The 23,020-nt window shown below is 45.9% G+C and overlaps 1 protein-coding gene across 8 annotated transcripts in view; it reads left to right on the plus strand.

Annotated features, from left to right (window-relative positions):
• MPRIP (myosin phosphatase Rho interacting protein) overlaps positions 1-23,020 on the plus strand; it is a 477,073-nt gene that overhangs the window by 12,508 nt on the left and 441,545 nt on the right. For all 8 annotated transcript variants that reach the window (XM_063143223.1, XM_063143225.1, XM_063143224.1 and 5 more), the window contains 2 exons: positions 14,666-14,743; positions 16,497-16,562. In XM_063143223.1, the coding sequence (XP_062999293.1) occupies positions 14,666-14,743; positions 16,497-16,562 (144 nt within the window). The remainder of the gene's footprint in view (positions 1-14,665; positions 14,744-16,496; positions 16,563-23,020) is intronic.

The raw sequence follows: 23,020 nt of genomic DNA on the forward strand, positions 1-23,020 counted from the left end.
TGTTAGAGCAGTACGACAATGGAACCAGTGACCTAGAGAGGTTGTGGGCTCTCCCACACTAGAGGCCTTCAAGAGGCAGCTGGACAACCACCTGTCAGGGATGCTTTAACGTAGATTCCTGCATTGAGCAGGGGGTTGGACTCGATGGCCTTTTAGGCACCTTCCAACTCTACTATTCTATGATTCTATGAAATGGTGGAACTGGCATTCAGGTGGGCTTGTAAGAGAAGCTGTGATGGTCGGCAGTGATTTCAAGCTGCCAAAAGGCGGGGAGACTCCCCTAGTTCATGCTGCCTGTTGTCTCAATTTGGCCCTGTCCTTGAAAATGTGGATGCCCCCACTGCGGAACTAAAATCAAGGGTTATGGCTGTGCTCCAGAGAACTTTGCAACAGGGCACTGTTGGGTTTTCTCTCAGAAGCGTCTTGCGATATGGCTAAGTTTGTCTGAGAAATGGGCTTCAGTCCGTTTGCCACCAGAATAGACCCCTTTCTCACCTCCTGAATGCGAGTGGGTCGAAGGTTATTTGTTCCCGAGCTCACGACACTATTCGCAGGAGAGAGAGAGAGAAAAATTCTTTGAAAAATGCCTACATTAGAAAGATGCACATGAAAATATGTATACTCTTAAAAAAAAAAAAAGTGCACACAGACATGTTTTAATCGATGGGAGAAGACAGCGTGATTTTGAATACACTCCCAAGTACTTTGCAATTTTCACATGGAAAGAAGCTCTCAGTCCTGGTCAACCGAGTTGGACCAAGCTTTGAGGTGGAACTCTGAGAAAAACCGTGACATGCTCCTGTTTTGCTGACATCCACATCCCTAAATATGGCTAGGGATGTCCGTCGCGGATGAAACCAACCCTTCCCAGGCTCACGGGATTCCCCTGAGCCCTAGACTTGCGTTTGTGAGCCAAGCCGCACAATTTTTCTCCAAAATCTGATAACTTCGTCTGATTCTTCTTCTTTTTTTTTTTTAAACCCATTTACTCAAATTGTGGTTAATTTTGTTGGAATCCTGGATCAGGGTTCTAGATATGTTTCCATGGATTTACTAATTGCTGAGGAGCTGGAGGAATCAGAAGACTCAGCAGAAAACTTAAAGGTCAACGTTGCACCTGGACATTGATGTCATGATTGAATAATTGATGACTTGATTGTTTCAATTAAGGGATTGCAAGTAGTTGCATCATTGTACAGTTAGCCTATAAAAGGATTGTATTCCCATGTACATGTATCAGATATAACTCACTCACTCCATCTATGTATCAGAGCTGTATTGACTGACCGTATGTAAGTATTTGTATTTGTGATTGCCATAACTAAATTATATTTTTATATGCCAGTAAAGGTTTCTTTAAACCTACTGAAAGTCTCAGTCTTAATCTGTGTCTGTGCTGAGTTTGCTAGAAACCGCTGCAAAACTCTGTTATATGGTTATTGGCCAGAAGCCCAGTCTGGCAATAACTAAAATAAGGTTGTAAATATTAGGCCAACATATTCCAATAAATTTTGCGTAAATTACACCTCCATTTGTGCAAATTAAGCAAATCCAGGGCAAAATTTGTGCAAAGTATGCAAATTGCGGTTAAAAACACACACCCCAAGAATCCATGAGCTGGCCTGAGTCAATACAAATCCAGTTGGGCCTTCTCGCAGGTAAATGATGGGGAGCTGTTTGAAAGTTCAGTGAACTTCACCTGCCAGGTAGCTTCCTTCCCCATCCTTAGATATCTGGTAAGGGGTGAGTCGTTTGGGCCTGCTGCTCAAAGGATCAAATTCAGAAAGATCTCGCAGGCCAGGATCAAATCCTTAGATACACCTGAAGGAGTCTTTGGCCTTAGCTAAACCTAAGGTTTATCCCGGGGTCGTCCCTGCCTGCTCCCGGGATCCCCTTTGTGTCATTTAAATGAACAGGGATGACCCCGGGACGATCCCGGGATAAACCTTAGGTCTAGCTAAGGCCTTTGAGGGATCTTGGCACAAAATATATAGTGAACCAGCCTGAAAATTGTTGGATGGCTGTTTTATTTGGGAAGTTGGCTCCCCTTCAATGCTTGTATGAATGGAAGTGGGTTTTGACAGGAGACCCTCTGTTTAGCAGGAAACCCCCCCCCCAAAAAGGCTTAAAATGTAAACATTTTAAGGGCTAGGAGAAGCACAATGTGAGAAGAAGAAACGCCTCTGTTGAAAACAGGGAAGAGGTTGGGTTTGGGGGCAGCTTTGTAAGGGATTGGATTCCGCAGTTGAATTTTATCTTTCTTTTCTCATCTTAAAACATGCATAACTGATTTATTTTAATTATCACTGTAATACCTGAGTGTGATGATGATGATGATGATGATGATGATGATGATGATTATTATTATTATTGCTTTAATGTGTAATCCCCAGCTGTCTTGTTTGTAAACACTCAAAGGCGGGTTACATAACAACACTTTTTTAAAACAACAACAGAAAACAGAGTAAACCTTAACAAACAATAACGCTGCAGCATTAAAAATATTGCAATTTTAAAGAGCAGTCTTTAAAAGAGCGGATCAACAAACATTAACATCTTTCTTGAAATTTTAAAAAAGCTTTTGCTCTTATTCACCTGTTTCTTACTTAGCTCTGGTGCTGCTCCCATTTGGGCCTTACCTTTTTGTGTACTGCCCAGAGAGCTTCGGCTATTGGGCGGTATAAAAATGCAATAAATAAATAAATAAGGGGTGGTTGTGAGGATTACAAAAATTTAATGAATGAAAAGCACTAAAGTGTGTTAAAGAGAGAGAAGGGGGGTTTAATTTGTTATGCGAAACAAAAGTATCAAATACGTGTTGGCTTGTGAACATTCATTGGAAAAATGGTGTGGAATTCGGGTCAGAGGAAGCGAGGGCTCAGAAATCTTTCCCCATCGTGAGGACTAGCACCGGCTGTTGAGACCGTTCCCTGGCACGTGAATTTGGGGAGAGGCGGTGGTGGCACTTTAAAAAAGTGGGGAGCAATTACGTGTGAATGCTGAAGTTTGTGTGTTTACAAGAATACCACTTGAGTTCATACAAATCCTTTGTGTATAATAATGGAACCAGTGGTCATAATGAATCAGCAGATCAACCGATGTCAGCCTCCAAACAGAGCGCTTGACAAACAACCGTTGACCGCTCTGTTTACAGAGGATTATGCTGTGCTTCTATAAAGAAAACTTTATGATTCATTACTGAGTCAATACGAGGATGCTCTCTTGTAAAAGAAGAGTGCATCATAATTGGTGATGCGCCGTGGCTCCTAACAAAAGGGAGGCATGCGGCGTGGCGGGCGGTTAGTGTGAAGCGGCGGCTCGGAGCTGGAATCTCGCCTCACTGGGAACTCACCTGGTGGCTTTAGGGAGATGGCTGTTCTCTCCAGCCCCAACTTTCCATTTTGCAATAGGGGAATAATGCTGTTGCCCTACCTTGCAGGGTTATGTGACGAGTGACGAGAAATTCGGCACACTGGGAGGGGTCGTGGCTCAGTGGAGCAGTACCTGCTTTGCAAGTCGAGGGTTCTGGGTTCCGATGCTGGCATCTCCGAGTAAAACTGGGGAAGAATCCTGTCTGAAACCCCGGGAAAGCTGCTGCCAGTCAGTGTAAGCAATGTTGAACTAGAGAAGTGGTCTAGGAGGCTAAGGGGAGACATGGTAGAGGTGTACAAAATTACGCCCGGTGTGGAGAATGTGGATCGGGAGACATTTTTCTCCCTCTCTCAAAATACTAGAACCTGGGGTCATCCCATGAAGCTGATCAATGGGAGATCCAGGACAGATAAAAGGCAGTCTTTCTTCACGCAGACATAGTTAAATTATGGAACTCACTGCCACAAGATGTAGTGATGGCCACCAATTTGGATGGCTTTAAAAGGGGGTTGGATAAATTCCTGGAGGAGAAGGATGTCTATGGCTACTAGTCCTGTTGGCTATGTGCAACCTCCAGCATCCAAGGCAACAACAACAACAACAACAACAACAACAACAATAATAATAATAATATTTGTTACCTGCCTCTCCCTCTGGATTGCACCAGTTGCGTGGAACATGGGCAAGAGGGTGCTGTTGCACCCTTGTCCTGCTTGTGAGTCCCTGCTCCGAACCATGTCCCCCAGCAATTGGTGTACACATGGGCACATTGAGAGGAAAGCCATATTAATCTGTTGCAGGAAGATAAAAAGAGTCTTGTGGCACCGAGTGATTCTGGAGTTATCTTTTGTGGACGTGCTGCCAACTTCATCAGATGTAGAGCTATGTTCAAGCCTCCTGATATTCCTCATTTTTGTAAATAGTCAGGGCTAGCCGATGGCTTTTCAGGAACTGACTGTCCTTGCTTGCTCTGACTCTTTAGTCCATGGCTGGTGGTGTCGGGCTGAGAAAATCCAGCTGTGTTTAGCTAATTATTAGGATTAAACAGGTGTGTGAGTGGGTGTTACAAAACGGTGAACAGGCTTCTATGTTTGCAGTGGTGCAGCCAGCAAGTAGTATATGACCCTGTTTTGTTTCTGGACACGGTTGATTGGAAGACAACTATTTAAGGAAAATAAATAACAAAGCACTACGTTTTGCTTCAGATTTTTTTTTTTAAAAAAAATCTTTTCCTCTTTATCCATTCACTTCAAGCACACCTGCCTAAATCTAAGCCAAAATGTCCAAAGATTGTGGGACCCCAAAACCTTGAATAAGTCACGTTCAATTTTTACAGTTGCTCGATTTAGCGCTGTTTCACACTTGACGGGTAATAACCGAACAGGTGAATGCATTTAATTGCAAAGCCTTGTGGTTGGCTGTGGTGTCTTCACACCTGCAATGGATTCTGTAGATATGGATTCTGCCTCTCAAAGCTGCACCTGAAGCGACGGGCGTGCATGTGTGAATCTTACCAGGTTCACCTGTTCCAGAGTGCTATTCCTTACCTCATCTGTGGGCTGCTTGTTGTACTGCCTGTCAGCTTGTAGGAGGCCAGGAGTGATGTTATCAGCACCTTGAACTATACAGTGAATTTGCCAGCAGTTTTGGACATTGAAAAGGGATACAGAACTCTTGTTTGTTGGAAATTGTTTTGAGCCAGCACCGTGATGCTGCAGCAGAAAAGGCCAATGATCTTTAATGTGCTATTAAATAATAGTGCTGTCAATTTGGACACCTCCCAGATGCTACAGTTCAAGGGGGCTAGAGGTTTACATCTTTTACATTTCAATACCACCAGACGCTTTCTTTTCGAGCAAGCTTTGGGGGGGAAGTTTGGCGTGTCCTTGTTCCGATCCATTTGTGAATGCGATGCGGATTTTGCCACGTTTCGGGGGCCAGCCAAGGAAGCCCCTGCGTGGTTCGCAGTGGGATGTCTGAGCGTCGCAAAGGATTCTGAGCCGTAGAGCACATGTTCAGTTCACATGTCTCAGTTGCCCTGTGTGAACTGAGAGCGTATTCTAGGCTCCCCATTTCAAATGCTCTCCGCCGCCTATACATTGGAGGGCAAGGTTGCTCCAACGGTGGGTTGCTCCCTGTTACAACTCTTGCTATTAAAGAATCCTTGATGAATATCTAAGGAAGCCCAGGATTTGCTGAAACACAGCTTAGAAAGCCACTGAAGTGGAGAATGTGAATCAACACCTCTTCCTTTCTTTTTTTGGAGTGTTCATTGCCAGAGGAGTACTATTTTTGTTTTAAATATAAAAGGGATTTAGCAATACCTGTGGTGTCTATACTTTCCAATTCTTTTCTTTTGGCCTCCAATTCCCAAAGTACTTTTGTAGATCCAGTTCGTTTATGTTTACATTCCAAAGCTGTTATATCTTTTAGTAGATCACGCTTAATTGGGTCTGTACGTGTCTTTATTTTTATACTTTCAGCAATACACGTCCCGTGAATTGTAACTTTCATGGCATCCCAAACTATCTTCATTGCCATATCTGGGGTATCATTTAACTTAAAATATTCTTCAATGGCCTTCTTAATAGTTAAAGTGGGAAATTGTCTGGTTAGGAGGTTGCTATCCAAATGCCATATTGGGTGATGTGGACTTTGAGGGTTTAATGACAAGCCTGTTTCAATTGCAGCATGATCAGAGACTACTCTGGGAAGCATATTCGATGGAATGAGATTGAAGATCCAAAACGGGGAAACCAAAATATAATCTAGCCTGGAAAATGAAGGAAATCTGGGAGAAAAATATGATGAGTCTCTTAGCCCTGGGTTCAAATGACTCCAAGAATCAGTCAAATGGAAGTGTTTCAACAGAGGAGCAACAGTCTTCCTGCCTCTGTATTTATCTAATTGAGACACAAAATTAAAGAAGGCAGTAGTTGATATGGATAATAGCAACCAACGAGTGCCAAAGGCACACAACTACAAATATATACAATATTCTAAATACTAAACAAAATTAACAAAGGGGGTGATAGAAAATCTCAATACTTTTTTGGTTTGTTTTTAATTTGACATAGACTTCTTTCAATAACAAAATCTCACAATATTTTTTGAATTAACAAGAATTTCTTTCAATAGGCTTTTTAGGCTTTTAACATAAATTTCTTTCAATAGGCTTTTTTCTTTCAATAGGCAAACAGGCTACTGGTGTAAATTAATCCTGTTTTCGCTGATTTGCTTCTTCAGAATTGCTGGAAGGAAATAATAATAGATATACAGTAGGCTTATGTCACCCTTTGTTAATATTGTTTAGTATTTAGATTATTGTATATATTAGTAGTTGTGTGCCTTTGGCACTCAGTTGCTTTTATCTAATTGAGAACTAGTTTTCCCATCCAGGTCTAGACTGCATACTGTATTCAAATCTCCTGCTACTATTAGCTCCCCAGTTGTGAATTGAGGAGTTTCTTTCCAAACTTAGAGCAGGAAAATCCATCCCAGCTCATGAACCCGAAGCTGCCTTTTCCCACCCATGCGCCCTCGGTTCCTGCTCTGCCCCCCAGCCAGGAATTTTTCCTAGTGACTAATCTGAACTTCTCGAGCATGTTTTGACGGGTCGGTCACGCAGCTCGCGGGGAATTCTTCCTCCCTGAAGCTTTTAAAACATTTTCTCATGATAGCCTTGTTTCCTAATCCCTCTGGCATTGTGATTAGCAGCTGTGCCAGGTGTTTTTTTATTTCTGCTGTCGCGGTGGGTTTTGGGGGAAGGTGGCGAGACGGGGCTTAAATTGGATCAAACCTCTGTCGAGATCCTAAGAGGAATGGGATCACGGAGTTCCGACGTTTTGTGTTTCACCAAGAGTTGTTTATAAATAAGTGTTGACATTTTAGATCATCTGTCAGGATGATGGCATGGTTCCTGGAAGGGCTGACGTTCCCTCCGCTGCACGTCTTACAGGCCTGTTTTGTAAACAGCGACTCACCTAGGGTGAGTAGGAGTTGATTCCAAGTGAACAGGCAGAGAAGATTACTTTTTTTGTAAATTTGATAATTGGGGTGGGAGTGTTTCTCTTTTTTCAAGATGTTAATGGTTCTACAAATGACTTCAACTGCTATTTGCTTGCAGGTGGGCTCCTGAAAAGTTTGGAGGCCAAAATATCAGTCTGGTAGCAGTTTTAAAGACATGTTTATTGTGGCATAACTTCTGAACATATGACGCTGCCTTATACTGACTCAAGACCTTTCGGTTTCATCTTTCTCCAGTAGTGTCTACTCTGGCTAGTTGAGGGGTCTTTTCTCAGCTGCCTGAAATCCTGTGACAGTTGATGATACGGTTTGGACTAACGTGCAAATGGAACTATACTGATGACGCAACCTAAAATTGCATTTGCCCTTCCCCCATCTACACCTGCGTTACTGCAGATCAGGGATTCAAACAGTCTCCTTCAGAAACCAATTGGTGACCGTAGGCTGATCGCACGCACTCAGGCCTACCTCTCTCGCAAGGTAGTTGTGAGGATAAAGGGGGTGCCTATCCTTATGTGTGGAGGAACGGGATGTGTGGAGGAAAGCTCTTTGGAGGAACGGGATGGGAGTATATTAATCATAGAATAGCAGAGTTGGAAGGGGCCCACAAGGCCATGGAGTCCAACCCCTGCTCAATGCAGGAATCCACCCTAAAGCATCCCTGACAGATGGTTGCCCAGCTGCCTCTTGAAGGCCTCTAGTGTGGGAGAGCCCACCACCTTCCTAGGTCACTGGTTCCATTGTCGTACTGCTCTAACAGTCAGGAAGTTTTTCCTGATGTCCAGCTGGGAAATGTGTAGCATAATTATATATTTAATATACTGCCGTCTCTTTGCATGGAGCAAGAGAACATGTTCCTGCCCTACGATGCTTATGGTCTGAAAATAGATTCAAAAGAGGAAGGAGAAAGAAGCAAAGGCTAGAAAAGAATGTGCCTGAATAGTATAGCACTCTCCTCTTTTAATGATGAGATCCAGTCTGGCTGGGACTGAATCCACTTCCGGTTTCTCGGCGGGAGGTGCCCCGTTGGTTGCAGGAGTCTGGGCTGTATCTGCGCAGCGCTCTGACAACTTTGTGTAAACCTGACTGAGGCTGTTTCCTGTCCTCCTTCCTTTTGTAAGTGTCTCCATTGGCTTTGAAGACAGCCCAAGCTCAAACTGCCAAGAGGAATGAAAACAAAGCCATTCGGAGAGCCAAGGGAGTGGAGCATTAGGAGCTGCCCTTTTAGATGCCAACTTTGTCTGGTGCCACACGGTCCTTCTGCTTTAACAATCCCTCCTTCTAAGACAGCCTTCTTCAACCTGGGGCGCTCTAGATGTGTTGGACTGCATCTCTCAGAATGTCCCAGCCAGCGCTGGCTGGGGCATTCTGGGAGTTGTAGTCCAACTCATCTGGCGCGCCCCAGGTTGAGGAAGGCTGTTCTAAGAGGAAACTCAGGCAGTGAGTGCTGCGGCAGCTGTGTAACCAAAAGAGGGATACTGAGAAATGAAAGGGAGGCATCATTTATTTATTTATTTATTACGTTTTTATACCGCCCAATAGCCGAAGCTCTCTGGGCGGTTCACATTGGTGGGCAGGTGCTGTTGCACCATGTCCTGCTTGTTCATAGAATCATAGAATCATAGAATAGCAGAGTTGGAAGGGGCCTACAAGGCCATCGGGTCCAACCCCCTGCTCAATGCAGGAATCCACCCTAAAGCATCCCGGACAGAGGGTTGTCCAGCTGCCTCTTGAAGGCCTCTAGGGTGGGAGAGCCCACCACCTCCCTAGGTAACTGATTCCATTGTCGCACTACTCTAACAGAAAGATGGCCGATGGTTGGTTGGCCAATGTGTGCGAACAGATTGCTGGACTAGATGGACCCTTGGTCTGATCCAGCATCAGGGCACTTCTGATGTTCCTTCTGTTCTCGCAAAGGGCTGTGAGACCCCAGTTCTTATTTTTTATTTATTTATTTATTACATTTTTATACCGCCCAATAGCCGAAACTCTCTGGGCGGTTCACAAAAATTAAAACCATGGGGAACATAATAAAACAACCAACAATCTAAAAACCCAAATACAAAATACAATATAAAAAGCACAACCAGGATCAAACCACACAGCAGAAATGGATATAGGATTAAAATACAGAATTAAAACAGCAAAATTTAAATTTAAGTTAAATTAGGTGTTAAAATACTGAGAAAATAAAAAGGTCTTCAGCTGGCGACGAAAAGAACACAGTGTAGGTGCCAGGCGGACCTCTCTGGGGAGCTTGTTCTTATCAGTACATGTGGAGGAACCTTGGGGTTTGCAGAAGTCCAGAAAACCCTTAAATTAAAAAAGCCGAAGAGGGCCGCCTCCCCAAAACCGCTCAGCAAACTCCGCATGCTCAGTATTATTATTTATTTATTACGGAAACATTTGTATCCTGCACTGTTATCACTGGGATCTCAGGGTGGCGTACAGATAAAATTAGAACAATGTAAACAATTCACACAGCTAAAAATGTTTTAAATCGTTAACAAATTAAAAACCGATCGATTTTTTAAAAAAACAACAACAATGAAATTAGAACTATGTGTAACCATGGAGAATTTAGCCTTTGAAAGCTTTGATAAAAAGCCATGTTTAAACTTGGCGCCGAAATGAAGCCGGTGTCGGCGCCCGTCGGACCTCCAAGGAGAGGGCCTTCCACAAGTGGGATGCCACTACAGAGGAAGCCACGGGATGTTGAAGAAATCTGGAGGGATGAGATGACATGGAAGGGAGTATCCTGGACAGGGACATGTCTGCAGTAGTGCAGCTAGACAATTTTAGATCCTGGATTTAGAGAAGGATCAGGTAAGGGGATAAATATGTAGATAATAGAAGCGGTGTGGATCAAGATTTCGTACTAGGCGGCTGTCCTAGGTGGAAGCTTGAAGCAGGGATAGGCAGAAGCTAGATCTCCAGATGTCTTGGACTTCAGCTCCCAGAAGCCCCGGCCAGCTGAATTAATGGATAGGAATGCTGGGAGCTGAAGTGCATCACATCTGGCAAACTACTTCCTGGTTTGTAGGATGGAGGGCCACAAACGGCATGGCCATTGAGCAAGGGTTATGGCAGTTGTGTTCCAAAACATCTGGAGGGCCTTCTGGATCCTCTCTGCCAGACGATGTCTTGGAAGAAGGATTGGCAAGCACATCTTGAACATGCGAGAGCGTCCAGGCTCATTCTACTTTGTGTATCATGTGGGTGTTTCCTCAGAGGCGGAAAAAGGTCGCTTCTGAGTCTGACTGACACTAGTGTCTCTGGGGCTGAGTTAAAACGTTCTCGTTGATGGCTCCCCCTTCCCCACTAGCACAGAATTTCAGCTGGAACATCTACAGCTGTAGCAGGCTACAGCGTGCATCATCTTGAGAATGATGTATGGGTTGGTTGCTGAGAGAGGCACGATTTCCATGGAATGCAACCTTTTCTAAGCAGCCCTGGAGTGCAGAGAGAGAGAGAGAGAGAGAGAGAGAGAAAGAGACATGAGTGTGCAGAGTTCAGAGAGGGTGAGGCAGCTGTGAGCCGCAGAGGGAGTGGAGAAGGCAGGTTACACAAGGAGCGTGTGTAGGTTGATGGGTGGGGATCCGGAGCGCCCTGACGGAACAAGGTGCACTAGCCAAACCTTGAGCAGCAAGGAGCGCGGGCAGAGGCTCCGTAGGGACTCGGAAGCAGAGGACCATGTACCGAGGAAAGAGTGGCCGGGTCCGAAAGGCGCTGGAGGAGACAGGTGCAGAAATCAAGGTGCGTCTGAATGTAGTAAGGCCAGGTGGAGCCTAGGTCCTAGTTTTGGAACCAAGGAGTGAAGGTTGCAACTCGTAAGTCAAGCAGCTGATTAAATCAACCATCAGTGGCTTAATGGATTGAGAAGGTGTTCTCCATTAATAGGGTTGACAATTAAAAGAGCAAAGATAATTATTTTTAATCCAACTATTTACAAAAACAACAACCCACAGATGGCAGGCACCATCTTGGAAGAGGAATTCCTCCTGCTAGGAGAAATGCTTGTCTCAAGACGAGGGCTTGCTGTGACTGACTAGCCTGGGTGTCCTCTGAAAGCAGAACGAAACGGACTCTTTTAGAAAGATGGTTTTACTTTCTGTATGAAAGTTGATGCAGGTTTATATCTTTTTAAAAAATGTTTCCCACAACGCTGTACTGGTCTAACTAATGTGGTCCATTCAAATAAATCTTAGTTGATTTTAATCTGAGTTTATCATTGATTTTAACGGTTAATATTAATTAATTTTATTACGTGATGGACAAGATTTCTTTAATTGTGTGAAAACCTGGCTGATATGGCAACTTGGGAGAAAATGCAATGGTATTTATGGCTGTTCTGTCTCTGATTTTACGGTTGCCATATTCGAACTACGCATCTATATTGTCTGCATTTTATTTATCATTACATTTGTATTCCACCTTTTTTCCTCTTGCAAAGGTCCCAATGTGGCATACGTGAGCCTCTTCTCCTTTTTATCCTCACAACAGCCCTGTGAGGTGGGTTAGGCTGAGAGTCAGTAAATGGCCCAAAGTCAGCCAATGGGCTTCATGGCTGAATGGGGAGGATAACGCGGATCTCCTGGGTCCCAGTCCAATACTCTTAACCACTACGCCACACTGTACAAAAGTATTAGATGGAGCAGGGAACCTGGATTCAAACGCGCACTTTACCTTGCGTAAATTGCTCATCTCTCGGCCTAACCTACCTGCCAGGGTTGTTACGAAAAGAAAATTGGATAAACCCCATGTGTACCACCCAGAGCTCCTTGAAAAGCAGGTTGAACATGCAATAAATAATAATACATAAAATAATAAAACAGATTTTACGCCAAATAAAGCTAAACCCTGTGACTTGCGCAGCAGAATAAGCAAAAAAATGTTGATAGAGTTGCTTCTTTTTTATTTCTGCCAGGAGGGACAGTGAACTACGAAAAGTGCTGGAGCTACCTGGCCACTTGAAATCTTTTTCATTCCATCTCTGATGTAGGAGATTTCCCCGGGTGTTACTTATTCAAACATACACTCACCGTTTTTAAGGGCTGGGCACTTGCTTCCTTAAAACAAGATTGTGTCGGAAGTTGAGCTCTTCGGCCCTAGATCTATACTCTGCGGGCTGGGGTGGGTTGATCACGGGAGCACAAGCTTGCTGTGCCATAAAGTGAATTAATTTAAAGGGCACAAATTGAAGAGCTGCGGAGGTGGAATTAGTTTACAAACTTGATTGCGGTGTGTGTGTGTTCAGAACCTGAATACAGGTTTCAGGTGGCTTGCTTCCCTGACAAAAGTATTTGTCTGCTGCATTGTTGTGTGATTTAGTGATACATATGTGTGTGTAGCTTGTATGTGTATTACCATATTTCTTCAATTCAAAGACACACTTTTTTCCCCATATAAACATCTCTAAAAACGGGGTGTGTCTTAGAATCGCGGGTGTGTCTTGGTTTTTTTTTCTGTTGGCGGTACTGAAATTAGTGTGCGTCTTACAATCGATGGCGTCTTACAATAGAAGAAATACGGTAGTTACTTTCCATCCGCATCTGGAGAGGAGTAAAAATTCAAAAATCAGAGAGGCAGTGTGGTGTAATGGTTAGAGTGCTGGACTGGGACTCAGGAGATCCAATTCTAGTTCCCATTTGCCCGTGAATCTCACTGGGTGACTTTGGACCAGTCACCAACTCTCAACCTAACCTGCCTCACAGGGTGATCCATTAAGAAAAGAGAGGCCACATTTTATTTAAAAGCATTTTCTTAAAAGCCTGGTTAAACCTGTCAAACTCTTGTGGTTTTGACTCTTAGTGGGAATGCTTTTAGAGTTCCGTAGAAGGAGAGTAAACTTTAGTGCGTGTTTTTGTTTTTTAAATGGCCCTGATTTTCTTGCTTTTCATAGGTGTGGACAAATTTCCCATATGTCTATAAATGGATTGTGTGTGTGTGTGTGCGTGCGTTTTTAAATGTTGTGAAATGTTAGACTTGAAGAGCAGGTTTGGGGAGGTGCCATTAAAGCACCTCTAAAACATCTGCCTGTTGTTGCTTTTAAATAAAGTAACTAGATTTTATTTTGACAATTTGCAGTTTAAAAAAGAAATCCTGGCGCTTTCTTTTTTGGTTTTAGGTTCCCAAAGCTGGATTGATGTTTGTTTGTTTTTAAAGGCAACAAGTCATTGTGGCTTCTTGCTTCAGTTTTGGCGTATTTTGCTCTTTATTAATACAGTGCCATTGGTACAGAGTCACAGGAGCAAACGACAAATAGCCTTTCCCTGGGGAGTTTACACGCTAACTTTAGACAGGAGAGGAAGAGAACAGGGAGAGGGGAGAGGCAAGGATTACGAGGGAATTCAGGGAGCAAATTTAGGTCTTGTTCTGGTGTGGGTTGCAGATTAGGAGGCTAAGCTAAGGGTTTAACGTGTCCACTTATGAATTGCCCCCCCAAAACAGGAAAAGGATCACCAAAAAGAAGGCGAAAGGCCACAATTTGCAAAAAAAAAAAATGTTTACGCTAATTTAGATGTATAAATGCAAATTTAGAAATGTTCGAAATTAAACGGAAATACGGTACATCTCACCATAGTGTGGAAGCCTGAGCCTGCCTGATCAGACTGGGCCTGTTTGCACGTCAAGACATCCCACTCGGGGTTAACTTACCCATGGCGGCTGTCACTTCATGCCAGGTTCACGACCCCTGTTGCTTGGCTTCTTGGACCTTATTCTAGGCAGCAGGGATTGCTTGAGGATTAGATAACCCTCAAATAAGCCCCAAACAAGCCATGGGTTATTTGGCTGTTGTCTAACCCTCGAGCAACCCCCCCCCCCCGTTGCCTGGTTTTGCATGATATGGCATAATGGGTGCCCATGGGTGCCAGGCAAAAATGATGAGTGCCTGGCAAGACACAGCCGCCGCCACCTCAAGGGTAAATTAACCCAAGGTGGGCTGTTGTGTTGTGCGAACCAGGTCACCATCTGTTGTGACTCGCTAGGATCCAAGGCAGAGAAGGGTCTTTCCCAGAATCGTCTTACTGTGATTCTTTGGACTAGAAATGGCCAAGGATTGGATCTGGGACCTTCTGTATGCCAAACCTCTGAGCGGCGAACCTTACGTGGAGTTCTGCCGTGGGTTCTTCCATCCCGCAAACACACAGGGCGCTGCCCCACTTTCCATAACTGGTAGATGCTATAATTTGCGTCTCTCCTAAATTGCACTTTTAAAAAAAGTAAACAAAGCTGATGATTTTTGTTGCGTTTGCTTCTTTTTCAGGCCAAGCCTATTTATGGCGGATGGCTTTTGCTGGCACCGGAAGGCACCGATTTTGACAACCCCGTGCATCGCTCTCGGGTAAGGGAGAGGCTTCCTTCGTCTGCTGGGCTGTGGGTGCATCAAGGGTAGTCACAGGCCAGGTGGACCAGGGCTTGGTGGACCTGAGAATATGCCAAGAACCAGCAGGAGTGCAGGAAAAGCATCGGATGTGACTGCTCGCGTCCAACTCTCCACTTCCTCCCAATCTCCGCTTTCGCCTTACCCCAAAACTAAACAAAAACCTATCGCTAAGGTTCTAGCATTTCTGGCTGCGAAAATCTGCTCAAATATGTACAGGCAACCTTTGCAAGAAATCTCAGTAGTGGTTGAAAAGGATTTCCAGGAGCCTTGGGTTGGAACGTCAATGTCCTGAACATCTTGTTGCCTTGAATAGCAAAGGACAGAGGAAATTATGCCAAACAAGCAAAAAACTGTATATGCAGATCTGTTTTGTTTTGCGTCATCTTAAAATGGCCTTTTCTTGAGGGAGAATTAGTGTTGACTGGGTGCAGAAATTGCCATAGCTCTTTGCACAGACGGTCTAGCCCTGCTAGTACTTCTAGAGTTTGAGGCTGTCGGAAGGAGGTCTGAGAAACCGATTTGGAAGCAAACAAGTCCGCTTGTTTTCGGTGAAGGATGACCCTGTTATCTTTACCTCCCAAGAGTGAGGGTTGGTGTGTTTGCGGGAGCTTTTCATGCTTGCAAGTTCTGTGCAGGCAGGGCGTCCGCAGATCCGGTCAGCACCAACCACCCATCGCTTTCTGGCAAACCTCTGCCCCGGGTCCCTGAGAATCCAGTATCCGGTTTTAGTACCTGTTAAGAGTAGCAAGAATGCTTGTGATTTACCTGTTGTCTCTGCTTAAGCTAAGCCCAGTTTCTGGGACTGTTGTGTCCGTGTAAAGCAGGGGTGTTGAACCTCTTTCAACCCGAGGGCCATGGTCAATTTCAGAGAAGCTCTCGGGGGCTGCGTTCCAGTGGTGGGCAGGGCCAAAGGCAAAACGGGGAGGGGCCAGAATACCAGCCTGTTTTTAGCTTACAGTTCTTACGGCCAGTAGTTACTGTAAGCCTTCGCAGTGGCATTTCAACTTTTTAGAATGGGGGGAAACCTTAATAAAATCCAGGAAGCTACCAAATGGGCCGGCAGTTGGAGAAAAGGGGGTGGGCCATCTGGGGAACCCCAAGGTGCTGGATTGGGACCCCAGGCAGGCTGGATCGGGGGCCCGGGCCGGAGGTTCAACACCCCTGGTGCAAAAAAGCAAAAGTTGGAAAGGAGTCAGAAGAGACATGGAGGATGACGGGAGAAATATCCAGGAAAGGAGGAAACCGTTCAGCTTTTTCTCCCTCTGTGCCAATTGTCTTGGGAGAAGGGATGGACAGAGTTACCCATATCCGGCTCTGTCGGATGCTCACCAGGCCACCCCCCACTCGTGGCACCACACGAGCTTCTTCGTGGAGCAATGAGCATCCAATGAGGCTCTGAGCCCATGTGCCCTGGTCCGAAGCCACCTTTATGGCCACCATTTACGCAAGGTAGGAGACACGCAATTTCTGGAGCCTCCATCGTAAGCAATAGCGAAGGCTCCGGACCAAAGCGGATGGCTACTGGACAGGGTCTGGGGGCCACATTCGGTTTCATTGGCTGTGGCCCCCGGAGCTGGGTCCAGGAGCGGCGGACGTGGGGGAGTCCGTCACACTCCCAGACCCAGCCAGGCACCCGCGACCCCCCTTGCTTGGGTGTTTCTGCTTGTTCCGTGTTTTAAACGGTGTTTGCTTCCTTCTCTCTCGCTTTCAGAAATGGCAGCGCCGGTTCTTCATCCTCTACGAGCACGGCCTCCTCCGCTACGCCTTGGACGAGATGGTGAGTGGCAGCTTCTTCCCTCCTGAAGCAGTTCTGTTCTGTTCGCTCACTTGCTGTGGGGTTGTCATGGCCAGAGGCTGAGGCCGAAGCCTGTGAGAGCGGTGGACCCACAGAAAGCTTGGGGGGGGGGCTCTTGTGTTTGGGGAGGGGCGCGTGGGCGACGGCAGGCTGCTGCTTTGAGCTTGTCCTGGGATCGCGGCCTGTTTCCGACTCTGAGCGCATCGTAGGCCCCAATGTGGAAGGTTCCACTTCTGTCTCTTCTCCATAGCTGGCACTTAGACGCTGAGTCTAAGCCGTGGGCAGGATAAGGCCCCCTTCCCACCGGGTACGTCAGTAATTGTTGTGGATGGCTGTTTGGAGCCTCAGTGCTCTCGGTGACACCCTTGTACCTCAGAGAAGCTCGACAGGTTTCAGTTCCCCTCTTTCTCTCCCCTCCCTTTGATTTCTAGAGGTTGTGGGTGCAATAAAATCGCGCGTCGTGTCTCTTCTCCTTCCAGGATTTCTTCTTTCTTCTTTTGCTCTTGCGGGAAGGAACCTCAGCTGGCGAGCAGCTGGGCAGGGTTGGGCAGGGTGTCACAAGGTAGATGGAAAGCCCTGGACTTAATTTAAATGGTTGAGTCACCCGGCCGTCGCTAGGCCTCTGCACCTGCTTCTCTAGGTAGCTGCCAGCGTCCCAGTCTTGGCCGCGACGTCTCCTTAATGAGTTACTGTTTACCGTGCACCAGCAAGTTGCTCTGTAGACCTGTTGTGACTCATTGTGGCCGAAACCTTGGGGTTCAGACCCAGCTGTTGCCGTCTCTCGCCCGCCTCTGCTCGCCTCAGCCTTGGCTGGCTTGCCTTGAAATACCTGCAGGCAACCCGTGCACCTCCCCAGTTCCTGTCCCCACCCCACCCCGTGGGACATCCATAGCAATATAGCAGGGGGGCAGAACCTATTTTATGTCCGGGGGGGGGGGGATGGATTGCTACTCTCCATCCCTCCCTCTTGGGCTGGATGACGGAAGTGGGAGACCGGATATAACAGTGGCGATTTCCCTTTGTGCCAGGACCCCTCCTGATTGGGAAAATTGGTACGCAGGGGGATCTCAGAGATATCCCCATGGTTATCTTGGCGGGGGGATTTCTCTCCAGGGGCTGAAGCCTGCTGCCTGGAGGAACGCCAAGAAGTTCTGCCAGCCAGATGGGAGAGCCTGCTGTGCTGGATTAGGCCCAGCAAGACAGGGGTTCTGCACCCCTAAAATATAGGAACCCGCCTTATATTGAGTCAAAATGTCGGTCCATACAGCCCAGTATTGTCGACACTGACTGGCAGCAACGGCTCTCCAGGGAGTTTTTCCAGCTCTACCTGAAGATGCCGGTGGTTGAACCCAGGACCTTCTGCGTTCAAATCAGGCGCTCTGCCATTGTGCTACGGCCCTTCCTTGTTGAGGTGAGGCCGGGAGAACCATCCCCAATGACCGGGCAATGCGATGGCATTGCTTCCTCCCAACCGCTTTTCCCAACGTTACGTCTAAAAGTTTATTTCTCTGCAAACGTTAAATCTTGTGTCTGAAGGATCCGGTTGGTTCTTCTGCTGGCATTCCAGACAAACGGCCGCTCCGTCAGACATTGGGGATGGGACCTGGATCACAGCCTTTGGACAACTCACAGTGACGTGCAACAGTTGGCCGTAGCAGACGACAAAAATGGCAGCCGTGGCTGTTTGAGCTGCTAAACCCACTCATGCATTGGGGCCATGTTCTTAAATTGTGCGTGGGTGTCCTGTGGTGTCCTCAGAAAACATGACTAGTCCAGCACGTATGTGAGGTGTGGTTATGATGGGAAGTGTTGTTGTTGTTATTATATTTATTGGTATCCCGCCTTTTGCCCATGGGCTAGGTTTAGAGGCTGGTAAATTTTGCCTTTTTTAATGGTGTGCTGCTTTTAATGATGCACTGGTTTAAAATGTTTGAATTAGTTGTATGGATTTTAGGGTGTTTTTATTTGTGTTGTACCCCGCCTCGATCCAGAGGAAGAGGCGGGTAACAAATAAATATTATATGATGATGATGATGATGATGTCAGGCCTCTTGAGAAACCAAGAGCCCTTCCTCATCATGGTTCTTGGACAAGGCCTGAAACACCAAGCCTAGGTTCTCCTGCTTCAAGGCCTGCCTCTATTTTACTTTCCTCCAAGATGGGCTCTGTGAGAAATCCCTCCTCGGAGGGAACAGAATATTGACTTGTTTAATATAATTGACTTGTTTGGTACTGGTTATGACCTATAAAGCCCTATATGGCTCAGGTCCAGGTTATCTGAAAGACCGTATTCTCCCTTATGAGCCTGCCTGTGCTTTGAGATCTTCTGGAGAAGCCCTTCTTTCAGTCCCACCATCCTCACAGGCGCGTTTGGTGGGAACATGGGAGAGGGCCTTCTCGGTGGCTGCTCCGGTGCTCTGGAACTCTCTTCCCGGGGAAGCTAGGCTGGCTCCCTCCTTGATGGGCTTTCGGAAGCAGGCTAAAACTTTTTTGTTCAAGCAGGCCTTTGGAGAATAATCTGGCCCTCCATCTATGTTAATGTCTTATAATTTTGTTGTGTATTTTAAGTGTTTACGTCCCCCCCCCCCCCCATGTATGTTTTATACTTTGTAAGGCCGCCTTGAGGCCCAGCATTGGGCAAAAGGCAGGATACTACTACTACTACTACTACTACTACTAATAATAATAATAATAATAATAATAGGCTAGGAGAATGTCCCTTTCTCTGTGGTATAGGCTTGACTGAGGTAAAGTTGACGTCCTCTCAGGGTCTCCCGTTTCCGTCCGTCGACTGAAATGTACGTTTCCTCCCCTTGACGGATGGTTATTTTTGGTTCCTGTGAGAATGGCCGTCCCCTGCTGTTTCCTGAGAACTGGGCATTTCTATTGTGATGCCCGGGAGCAAATAAATAGGTCATCGTGGATGCGCGTTCCCTCAGCCATGTTGCCTGTGCCGTGCCGTTCCCCTCCCCTCCGTGCTGGAAACAGGGCCCTGCCGTGAAGGAACTGGTTTGCTCGGCTTTGCAGGGCGAGATCGTGCGCGCCTGCCGTTTTCCCTTCTCTCAGCAGTGTTGGGCAAGGGTGTTTTTTTGAAGGTTGCCATTCTGCGCTTTTTTCACCGAAAGGAACATGTGTGCTTTTGCTGAGTGGGGTTGGGATGCTAACGAAACGATCAGAATTCTGATTGCAGGAAGGGGGAAGTTTCTATACATTGCAGGAACCTCAGTTCTTCACATCTAAGGCCTAGTGGTCATTGCAACAATAGACTTTAATCTGGACCCTATACGGCAGGCGATGGCGATATCCCCTCCTGGAATAACAGATTCCAAGTTGGTGGCTAGTAGGATTTGTCTTTTGCAAACTGGCGGATTTTATTATTCATAAGGCATGTGGTTGAGCCGTAATTCATTTGCATTTATTATATTGTGGGCTAGCAACTTGCGTCGACTTCTTTACAAGGCTGCAGTTTGCAAGACTGGCCTTTTGGCTTCTCTTGATCATACTGTCAACGGAACCAGTTACCTAGGGAGGTTGTGGGCTCTCCCACACTGGAGGCCTTCAAGAGGCAGCTGGACAACCATCTGTCAGGGATGCTTTTGGGTGGATTCCTGCATTGAGCAGGGGGTTGGACTCGATGGCCTTGTAGGCCCCTTCCAACTCTGCTATTCTATGATTCTGTGATTCTATGTCTTTTGAAGAGCGGTCTGCTCTCCTTTTCCCTTGCTGTTCTAAGGGGTTCCCCCACCTCCAACACAAGGCGGTGTGGGAGAATCTGCTTTTGGGTCCGGTATGAAAACCGGCCCTCGCATATGCAAAGACGCCTGCTTTCTGTTACCGCTGGCCGCTTTTTGTCACTGCGGGAACTTCATCCAAATCCCCTTAATCAGCAAGGCTGGAGTGCCGTAACGTTTCTCTTGTCCCGTCTCCAGGCAACCTGGCTGCTTTCCCTGGGATAATATTTCCTGAAATGACAATAGGAAGACGGTCCATGATGCGTTCGGGCAGACGGGGGCGGGCCGTGTGTGTGTGTGAAACCACATGGAAGGCCCGTGAGTAAAATGGCAGGAAGGCAGTAGGACGTTGCGTTGAAATAGGTCGCCCTTTCTAAACGGCTGTGATATTGAGCCGTGGACAGTCTAGGAGCTGGCTGGGTGGAGAATAGGAAGCACAAATCGCTGGAGCCCGTGTTGGGAGGAGAACCTCACGAGAAGCGGGAGAAGAGACGTGATCCGGGAGCAGGGTGGATTTGATTTAAATCAATTTGATTTAAATCACGATTCAGAAAGACTCGATTTAATCACGTGTACTCTATTCATTGAATTTTTTGAAACTTAGCACTTAAGAGGTATGGGGTTGATTCTGTGTACGTAGATTTGCAAAGGCGCAAGGGGATTGTGATCTCTGCAGACCCAGGTTCACAGTTTTGAGAACTGTAAAACCAAGCAGCTGTGATAATATTTTATTTATTTATTTATTTATTTATTACATTTATATACCGCCCCACAGCCGAAGCTCTCTGAGCGGCTCACAAAAGTTAAAACAGTAAACATTTAAAGTATACAAAATTTAAAAAACATCAGAAACATAAAAACAACAGTATAAAAACAACAGCATCCATTTATTTATTTAAAATATTTATATCCCGCCCTATATCACTAAGATCTCAGGGTGGCGTACCGATAAAAACATACAGTATAAATTAATAAATATACACAGTTAAAAACAAATTAAACCATGATCCAAGTTAAAACAATATATAATTTAAAAGCAATAGATGCAGTTAAAACAGTTAAAGCAATGTGCCAGTGAGTTTAACCGTCAAAGGCTTTGTTAAAAAGCCATGTTTTTACTTGGTGTTGAAATGCAATCAATGTTGGCGCCCATCGGGCCTCCAAGGGGAGGGCATTCCACAGTCGGGGGGCCACCACAGAGAAAGCCCTCTCCGTTGTCCCATCATAATGTATATGTTGCATTGATGGGATGCGGAGAAGGGCTCCTCCAACAGATCTAAGGTCTCGGGCAGGCATGTATAAGGAGAGGCGCTCCCTCAAGTATCGAGGTCCCAAGCCCTTTAGGGCTTTAGACGTCATTACTAGCACCTTGAATTCCAACCGGAAGCGTATAGACAGCCAGTGCAGTTCTGGGGGTCGTTAGAAAACAGCATTGTTAAATGCTGTTAAATGCCTAGGAGAAGAGAAAAGTCTTGACCTGGCGCCAAAAATATAACAGTTTTGGCACCAGGTGAGCCTCATCAGGGAGATCATTCCACAGTCGGGGGGCCACCAGTGAGAAGGCCCTCTCCCTTGTTGCCATCCTCTGAGCTTCCCTCAGAGTAGGCACTCGGAGGAGGACCTTAGACGTTGATCACAGTGTACGGGTAGGTTCATGTCGGGAGAGGCGTTCCATCAGGTATTGCGGTCCCAAGCTAGATAGAAAAATTGCCCAATAATCTTACAGAAACCTCTGGAAGAGCATGACATTGTGAATGGATTATTGGAATTCATTTACCAAAAGATTTAAACATTGCATGAATATACAGCTTCATGCTACATAATTAAAAAACAATCCTTATTTCATGATGATAGGACCTTTGGACTATAATGCATCTTAAATAGAAAACTATCTTTAGATAGATTTTCCCTCAAAAAGCATTTTTTAAAAAAGCTGATTTAAATTTTAAAAATCCTATTTTTTAATTTTTTTTTTTTAAAAAAGAACAACCATTGTTTTTTACCCTGCCTGGAAGCTCTTACAGCTCTTCCAGGTGAAGGAGAACCAATGACCTGCTGAGGTTGGCGGAGTCGCCACGGGGCAGACATCATCGTAGCTCTGGAAACTCTTTGATCTGGCTGCCCACACAGATCTGGAGATGGTGGCTTCTAAGCCCCGGTGGCTCCTAACTTCAGCTCAGTTTGTCAGTTTCGTTACTACTGCTATTATTTATTACAAAGATTAAAACGTTAAAAAACAATAGGCAAAGTTTAAAAACACGCAACAAGACAGCACGCACACACACAGGCAGCATCTATCTAAAAACAGCTTTGAGCAATCCGCCAAACTCCGTGGTCCTGCTTTCTCAGGCCTCCCCAGCCTGGTGCCTTCCAGATGTGTTTGGACTACAACTCCTATCATGCTGGCTGGGCATCGTGGGAATTGTGCTCCAACGCTCCCGATGGCCACCATTTCGGAGAAGCCGGTGCTGCCTGATCCTTTTCGACAGGAGATGTCAGGACTTGAACCTGGGGCCTTCTGCGTGCAAAGCAGGTGCTCTGCTTCTGCGTTCGGGTGCACAATCAGGAATTAGGAACTGCTACTAGAAATTTAGCCCGGGAGGCCTTCTTATCTGCAAGGGTCTTGAATCCCTGTTCTAATACCTTCACTTGAGATCTCGACGTCAAGCTTTTGACGTCGAGATCTCAAGTGTTCCTTGTGGAAAGATT

The sequence above is a fragment of the Elgaria multicarinata genome, chromosome 17 (genome assembly GCF_023053635.1).
Source record: "Elgaria multicarinata webbii isolate HBS135686 ecotype San Diego chromosome 17, rElgMul1.1.pri, whole genome shotgun sequence".
Taxonomy (NCBI): Eukaryota; Metazoa; Chordata; class Lepidosauria; order Squamata; family Anguidae; genus Elgaria; species Elgaria multicarinata.